Source organism: Maniola jurtina, chromosome 13 (genome assembly GCF_905333055.1).
Source record: "Maniola jurtina chromosome 13, ilManJurt1.1, whole genome shotgun sequence".
In the NCBI taxonomy this organism is placed as follows: domain Eukaryota; kingdom Metazoa; phylum Arthropoda; class Insecta; order Lepidoptera; family Nymphalidae; genus Maniola; species Maniola jurtina.
Window position 1 is genome coordinate 247,287 of NC_060041.1, and position 8,768 is coordinate 256,054.

General features: G+C 37.7%; 1 protein-coding gene across 1 annotated transcript; it reads right to left on the reverse strand.

Annotated features, from left to right (window-relative positions):
- Positions 1-4,070: 4,070 nt before the first annotated feature.
- Positions 4,071-8,650, reverse strand: LOC123871319 (probable ATP-dependent RNA helicase DDX55 homolog). The gene is made up of 6 exons (XM_045915057.1): positions 8,228-8,650; positions 7,624-7,818; positions 6,077-6,555; positions 5,397-5,637; positions 4,535-4,882; positions 4,071-4,320 (listed from the first exon to the last, which is right to left on the reverse strand). The coding sequence occupies exons 1-6, from the start codon at positions 8,522-8,524 to the stop codon at positions 4,084-4,086; spliced, it is 1,797 nt and encodes a 598-aa protein (XP_045771013.1). The 5' UTR covers positions 8,525-8,650; the 3' UTR covers positions 4,071-4,083.
- Between the last annotated feature and the right edge of the window lie 118 nt (positions 8,651-8,768).

The following is an 8,768-nucleotide window of genomic DNA, read 5'->3' on the forward strand; positions in this document are numbered from 1 at the left end:
TGTTAAACTTTTCTCTATTACTAACTCTGTTTTAGAAAGATCTATAATTGCTTTGAGTTAACTTGTTAGAAAACAACTTTTTGAGTAGCAATTTGAAATGCCTAAAACAAACCAAATTGAGAACCACCTCCTTTTTGGAACTCTGCTGAATACAGTATTGATATTCTGGGTATAGTTTACAAGTCAATTTTTTTTACAATCCTATTAAGGTAGTGGATCATTATTCTTTGACATTAAGACCTGTTAAAAACTTGATGCAATTATAACATGGACTATAACTATTTCTTATTTGTTCTAACTTCTAGTGTTATCTCACTTGCACTCGGATGTTTTGCCATCTTGAATGTGGCAAAGCAAAGAAATTTGGTTTAATACCTATTTTTGGTCTTATTTAATTGTACATTGAGAATATTATAAAAGGTATCATTTTGGGCATTCACATTTCGCTATTTACGGTCGGGCAATCAATTTTTATTTGAATTCGAAATAAAAGTTATTGCCACAGAAAGGTTGCAAGATATGATATCACTGGGATCATAGCTTAGCGGTTTTGACAGCTAGTCACGTCACATGAAATTAACATTTGACAGTTCTCTAGCATCAAACTAGTGATTATAACATTGCGATGATTGCAATTGATGATGACTGAAGTAATAGAACTCTTGGTAAAACTACGTATTCTTTTAGCTGTTATTTAAAGAGTGACTGCAGACAGAAGGAATAGCAATTGTCGCATTTATTGTAAGGGTGCCTGTCCACTAAAGTAGATGCGCGTGTTCAGTCGTCTCATCAGATATTTTGAAAATGATCACATCATCATGTCAATAATCTGATTGGTCTACTAAAAACTAATCTCCGTACCGCTTTGTGTTAATGGACAGGCATCCTTAGTTTGGTGCTGGGGTGCAGGTTAAGTTATGCTGTCTCGCTCTGGACAGCAAGTATTATAGTTTATATTATTTATAGTATTACGACGATTATCTTTTTTTTTTCTTGTAATTTTAAGATGGCGTAATTTTAGATGTTCGTATTTAAGATCATGACAAGGCAGTGTATGTTGTGGACTGGGCCCTAATTTTCCATGATATTCAAATTTAAACTATTTGGAAAATCGTATTGCGATTTGCGATGCCAATATTGGTACAGAATTGTCGAAGTCGACACCTCCATACAAGAACTATATTTGACACCATACAAAAACTGTCAATTTTGAGATCACAAATCGTAGTTACGTGCGTGTTATAATTTAAAATGTCACGGCAAATTAAGAGGCTTTTATGAGATGCTTATACCCTTCGACGGTTTGTGTAAAATGTAAATTATTTCTTTTGTATTTTGTATGTGAAACTTTGTTTTTTGTATTATCGTTTTATTTTCTTATTTGTGTTTTATAAGCCTAACCGTGTATGTTTAACGCAGGAATGAAGAGCTAATTGTGTACTTATTGTAATTCTTGAATCTTAAACATACTATGACGCTTTCAAAGATGTTTTAATCATAAAAATATGTGAGTGCTAAAGCATGAAGTGCCAAATTACAGTATACTGTGCTCAAAACTCAAAATGGCGGATGAAATATTGGTATATTTATCGTTGCCAGTAAAAAAAATGATCTAGCCTGTTGCTTTTGTACTAAATAAAAATTTTAATATTTGACTGTTCGTATGTTCGAACGGACATAATGTGTAAATATAAATAAACTCGGTTAAAAAAACGCTGTGGCCAAAATTGAAAATAGTAAAATAATAGCGCACAATGGTTTGGCAACCATTTGAACATACCTACCTACAAAATATTTTCAAAAAAAAAAAATATCCTTTGATTTCAGAAATGTGTGTAAAAACCCGTATTTTAACTCGATGACTATAATTATTTTTAATTTGCTTGAATGTAATATTGATAATTGTAATATACTTTCATTTCTAAAACCTTTTGATTTATTTATTTATATGTATCCTAAATTAAATAATTCCATAAGCAATGTTAATAATATATACCATTTATGAACTGGTGCTAAGAATAAACCATATGTGCTAAATAATGATTACCTAAAAATACGGTACCTATGTATAATAATATTGTATACTGTCCATTGTATTATACAAATTTGACAATAATAAATAAGTGATGATATATTTCGTCCTGTCACGTTTTCTATGATTGGAAGTTTATACAGATAAATAATGCAATAATAATAATATACTAAGCAAATGCTGTTAACTTGATTGTTATTTATGAAATGCGCTTCTAACATATTGTGTAATATGAAGGTCTATCCGCACACAGCAGTGCTGGCACGTGACAGTGAACCGCCAGTGCAGTTGGTCAGTGCTATTCGCACATGTCAGTGCCACCAGTGCCACGGTTCAGTGATTTTTAGTATATCCGGGGTAAATCGCGGTTATATTTTAACAGACAGCAGCGCTTGCTTTTTACTAATTTACGAAGATGAAGAGGTATATGTAAGAAAAGAGCAATGGATTCATGTGAAAAAAGAAAAGAGGAAGAGTTTCCTACTCTATAATACAATATAGAACCGGTTGATGATGAAATAAGTGAGCTATATATTTCACGATGTTTTCGTGTGTTTTCATTGATCTTGAAATCACTGTGACCGCAGACCATGTCGAGCAAAATATTCTTAGCGAGAATTTCACGTGCAATCACTGAACGCGTTAGAACGTCACTGTCATGACTGAACACCACTGACACTTGATGTGTTCGAATGGCGCCTTGACAAATATATGAAACAATATTAATATTTTGACTGAAACGGCACTGATGTGTGCAGATAGGCCTTTATGAAGTAGGTGATAAGTGCCTTGTTGTGTTAGCAGTTGTATGGCGAGTCGATGCTCGGAGCAAATGTTGCGATTATGAAAGTTGAACAGAAATAAATGTCTATTTTACTATTTTCATTGCTAGTATCATTTATCCTGATTGTAAGATGTTTCCGCGTGCGTATAGTGCGCGCAAAACAAGTAGTCCAATCTGAAGTTGCAAGACGTCACGCCTCGATCTGCACAGGTCATAGGCTTAGTTAGGACTTACATGAGCCCAACTGAGCATTTGTGTTAGTACAATGCGCTGCTTTCCAGCTTCCGGAACTAGGAACTGCTTGGCTTAGCTTATCATAGCACACAACGTCGAGCATTTTTGGAATACTCACGCTCCGGTTATATGCTCCATCTTGCCTGCGCAATTAAAACTGCATAGGCAAGATCGAGAACTACACTGCCCAATTTTTAGCAGCTTTTGGAACTGCGCGGGAAACCGTTTTGTCGTCTATACACACGCACCTAACTGCTCATACGAGCTTGTGCAGGTAAGCTCTCAGGTAAGACGGAGCGCGTAACTCAACTCAAACTCATTTGTAGCCGGAGTAGTGCCGACGGGACGCTATATTACTAGACCAGTATGTCTGTCGTGGGCTGTATCTCGTGAACCGTAACGGATACAGCTGAAACACACAATGTGTATTTCTATTATCGCGATAACAACAAATAATTGTGACATCAATAAATAATGGTTTTTTTTCAAATGGCCGCCATTAAAAAATAGTGTTATTACTTGTACAATGATACGGAACCCTTTGTTTGCGAGCCCGACTCGAACTAGACCGAGCTTAATGATAGTGTTTTACTACCTACGCTTAAAAGAAAATTCTAAATATACCAATTAAAAATTGCGGAACTGCCGAGATTCGAACCTGCGCCCTCCCGGGTATCGCGCCCAGAGCGCCTTTGACCACTATAGATCGTTTTAACGAATAGTTCCTATGGCGTTATGTTAGCTCCCCTGTCTGTCTAAGTTATTGGCACCATGTTGGCACCACATTGGCATGAAAAGACGCAGATTTTGACATGACTTAGACGACAGGGGAGCCAACATAACGCCATAGGAACTATTCGTTGAAACGATCTTTACTATTAATTTAGTGAGGAAATAGTCCCGAACGATTATTTTATAGGTCATGTGACGTCATGGTGTATTCAAGATGGCAGCCGGCATATTTTTTCAAATCGTTAATTTTGCTTAACTACAGGAAGAGCAGAAAATAAAAACTAATAGCATTTATAAATATCTATTTGTCAACATTAAAAGCTTTGTCGAACTGGTCGTCAGAGATCTTCCGCTTCTTCAACTTCTTGATGAGAGCTATGTCCACCGCCAATTCATCTAATTCTTCTTGAGTAACCGCTCTTCTCTTCTTTCCTTTACCTTCTTCGTTGTTCTTCTTCTTTAGCTCTTTGCGCTTTTTCTTTTTCTCTTTTCTCTCTTCTTTATTCAGTTTTGCCTGTTCCCAAGGTTGTGTTTGGGCCTGGAATAATTATAATGGTTATTATTTCATTCCAAAATGTTTCGCTAGGTATTCATTTACCAAAAACATGTGATGGATAAATAAATGTCAAATATAATGATGTTTATGAATGTATATGAGGTCAAATAGTTTTTTTTGTAAATTCAGATGTTTGCCCAGGATTGTCCATGGCATTTTTGATTGAACAATGCTTGGAAATGTTTCATTTACTAACCATTTTCTTTTTCTTTTTCGTCGGCCAAACTCCTGTCTTCTTATACTCCTCTAACTTCTGCAGTCTACTCGCCTCCTTTTGCTTGTCTCTGTATGGGATGCTGTTGAAGTCTATCTTGTCTTTGGGCCCCACAAACTGGAGTCTATGCTCCTCTTTGACCTCTGGCATGAGGGGCAGCTTGAGGAGGCCGTAGCTGGTGGCTATGTGGCCTAGTGGGAGCTCCTTCAGTTGGAGAAGCAGGTTACATTCGTGTTTGGAGTACGCTTGTATGTGGGAGACGAATGCGCGTTGTCCTTTGTCTAAAACTGCTTTGTCTCGATTTTGCTGCTCGTGGAGAATTGATAGCACCTGAAACCGCAATCCATATTACAAATGTGAAGTGTGTTTGTGTTTTGGTTCATTGGTTTGTCTTTCAATCATGTCCCAACAAAAATCTAAATTTTATTTTTATTAAATAGTAAGTGAAGTTCCCGCAGGGTTTTTGAAACCCAGATAGTATTAGTATTATAAATGCGAAGGTGTGTCTGTCTTTCTTTTAGCTTCTCAGGGCCTCATCTGTTTGTTCAAATTTGGCACAGCGTTTGCAGCTCGGGGTTGGACATAGGCAATTGAAAATCAGAGTTCCCATGGGATTTTTTAAAAGATAAATTCACATTTTCAAGTTAATTTTACTTTGCTTTTTTTGTTCGTTTTCGTCAATAAAGTGGAAAAATTGGAATACAATTTAGGTAACTTTACGAATGAAATGGATCTGGCACTGACATTCCATATACAGTTATAATCTGTGTTGAAGATTTCTTTCAGCTGGCTTTACGGCTGTGGGTTCAAACCCTTTTGATCCTGTTGAAGACGTTAGTCTTACCTTGTCCCTCAGTTTCTGCGTGACGGTGAGCTTATCTCCGGATAGCGTCCAGTCCTGGAGCTCCACCTTCTGGTTGGCGCGGATGAAGGGCACGTAGGCCTCCTCCGACGGCAACAGAGGCAACAGGGAGCACCCCGCAGCCCCGCCCCGCGCCGATCGTCCTGCGCGGTGGACCAGGGCTGCGGGGCTGCTGGGTGGCTCCCACTGCAGCACCCACTCCACTGCTGGGATGTCCAGGCCTCTAAATCATCACAAATTACATTCAGAAAACCATAAATTACACTCCATGAAATAGAAGTTGATAAGGTTTGTGAAGGTTTTTCTTTATGAAGAGAAAGTTATTACATTTATGATAAAGTTGAAAAGTCTGAATCAAGTAATTTTTTAATGCTTTTCTATATTTATAGTAAAATAGTACATGAGCCCACAACTCCGTGAGGATTTTTAAGTTCCATGGGAATTCCTTGATTTCCAGGACAAAAGTAGCCTATGTCCATTCCCAGGATGCAAGCTATCTTTGAGGCTTTTGTTAAAATTGGTTAAACTTATGAGCTGTGAAAGCTAGCAAATGGACAGACAGACAGACACACTTTCGCATTTATAATATTAATATAGATTATTATTAAATAGATTTTACTATAAATACATAGATGTATATTAAATAAATAGTTTCCATTTACCTTGCCATTAAATCTGTGCACAGCAAAATCGCGTTTTCCGCCACCCTGAATCCCTCCAATATTTTATTCCTCTTCTGCTTCATCTTCCCGTGAATCGCAAATATTTTTATATCTGGCAACAACGCGGGCAGCACATCCGCCCAGTAATCCACACACGCACAGGTCGGTAGGAAGAACAGTCCCTTCCAGATCTTACGGTTTCTTATAAAGTTTAAGAGGAATAAGAATTTGTCCTGTGGCTCCACTATAACATAAAAGTTCTCTAATAACATGGGTGTGCTTATAGATGCTTTTTCTTTAACGCTGATCAGTACAGGGTTCCGCAAGCCCGCTCGGACTAGGTCCTGGAGCTCTTTAGTCTGTGTCGCAGAGAAGAGGCCCGTGCGGCGTTGGCGGGGAAGGTACTGCAGTATTGTGTTGAGAGTTGATGTGAAGCCTAGGTCGAGGAGGCGGTCTGCTTCGTCGAGGACTAAAAATTCCTGCAAAAACATATTCATCATCATCATCATGATCAACTCACCGCCGGCCCACTACTGAGCATGGGTCTCTTCTCAGAATGAGAAAGGTTTAGGCTATAGTCCACAACGTTAACCAATCGCAGATTGGTAGAGTACACACCTTTGAGAACATTTGGAGAAATGCAGGTTTCCTCACGATGTTTTCCTTCATTATTAAAGAAAGTGATATTAAGCAATTGCTTAAGTGCACATGCAACTCTGAAATGAGGTACATATCTCCGTTAGAGATGTATCACTGACTTAAAAGCTTCATTTTTTTACACTTCTGAGGTACATACCTAAGTATCTATACTAATAAATAAAATTGGAGTGTCTGTCTGTAATTTCGAAATAACTACCTCATATTAAGCTCATATGGTTATTTGAACGATACCATAACTGAATCACACGTTTTTAAAATTTTTGTCTGTCTGTCTGTCTGTCTGTCTGTCTGTCTGTCTGTTTGAAAAGGCTAATCTTTGGAACGGCTGAACCGATTTTGACGGGACTTTCACAGGCAAGTAGAGGATTGACCAGGGCGTAAAATAGGCTACTTTTTTAACCGACTTTCAAAAAGGGAGTTGTGTTTTTCTACCTATGTACACCGAAATCTCCGAGATTTCTGAACCGATTTGCGTCATTTCTTTTTTAATCGATAGAGGAACTTTGCGACATTGTTTCATAAAAAATTTGGAGTCCAACTCCTCAATCCTGATGCTGCAGGGGATCTGACCAATCCACGTGGGCGAAGCTGCGGGCATCAGCTAGTTTTATATAAATTTCAACTTGTCATCTCTGTTTTTAAAGAAAAACTCAAATTTTATATTTGATGTAAGACAGCTACAGAACTCTAAAAATTATCATTGCAGCCTAGACAATTTTTGACTTAATTTTGTATAAACACATCAACAACAACATATCTGTAACAGTAATGCTTGACTGATGATAACATCATCAGTCAAGCATTACTGGCCCACTACTGAGCACAGGGCTCCCCACAGGATGAGAAGGGTTATAAATACTTAGGCACTAGCCAATAAGTACACCTACCAAATCTTTAACTCGTCCAGGCAAGTTCAGATGCTTCCTTTCAGCCAACAAGTCTTGGAACCTCCCTGGTGTGCACACAGCCACCTGGGCCCCCTTCTGCATGCTCTCCGCATCTGCCTCTATGCTCCTGCCCCCCACTAGCAGGGAGAGGCTTATGTGTTGCAGTTCAGGCTCCTGAAGGAATTGCTCTATGACCTGGAACCAAAATTATTAAAAGATAGAGTAGTCTAGCAGAAAGCAAGTTTGTTTGAGAGAGTACTTTATCTACTCTAAGGTTTCTAAATATTTTTTTAAACTTACAGAAGCAGCATAAAAAATATTAAAGCAAATTCATAGTACAATATTCAGTTGAATTTCTATAAAAAATTTATTATTTTGAACATTTGAAATCCTAATGTTCTGAAAATCTTAAACCGTACTCTGTTGACCAAAAAAGTAGACTTTTGTAAAATAGTAACACTTTACACATTTATACAGATTTTAGTAAGCTATCATTGTTGTTTAAGCTTACTTGTTGTAATTTCTGTTTTATTCTGAGACCTTTTCAATAACCACTAGTTTAAATTGAAATAGTGACAGATATCTTCTGATATCATAGACTTACCTTAAATATTTGCACAGCTAACTCTCTGGTGGGTGAAATGATAACGGCATAAACAAAGTCCTTCCTAAGAGGGGCCTCTCTCGCCTTCTTCATCAACAGCTCTAGCATGGGAACCACGAAGGCCAAGGTTTTACCAGATCCGGTCACCGCTTCCGCCACCACGTCCTTGCACGAAAGAATGAGTGGAATTACAGCTGCTTGTATAGGAGTCATAGTTTTGAAACCCTGCTTATTGATGCAATTTAACACTGGCTGCGAGAGCGCAGGTGTCACTTTGGTCCAATCCTTAATAACCATTTTTACTTTGCTTATAAATCGTTCAGCGTTGGTTTTTTAAAACTAAATCAGAGCATGTTTTTGATAAAAACAAAAATTATCGCAAATCTAATATCAAAATCAAAACACAAGTCGACTGTCCACATGTTTTTGACATTGACTATTGACATTGACAGCCACAGAATATTATTACTGGATGACAGCTGTCACTGTAAACCCAACATGGCATTTTTTCTTCTGTGATTTTCTTCTCTATGGCTCTTTG

Coding starts and splice junctions, on each gene's coding strand:
- LOC123871319 (XM_045915057.1), bottom strand. CDS start 8,524: ATGGTTATTAAGGATTGGACCAAAGTGACACCTGCGCTCTCGCAGCCA. Junction 4,883..5,396: donor CGCAGAAACTGAGGGACAAG/GTAAGACTAACG, acceptor TTGCGGTTTCAG/GTGCTATCAATTCTCCACGA. Junction 4,321..4,534: donor CGAAAAAGAAAAAGAAAATG/GTTAGTAAATGA, acceptor TAATTATTCCAG/GCCCAAACACAACCTTGGGA.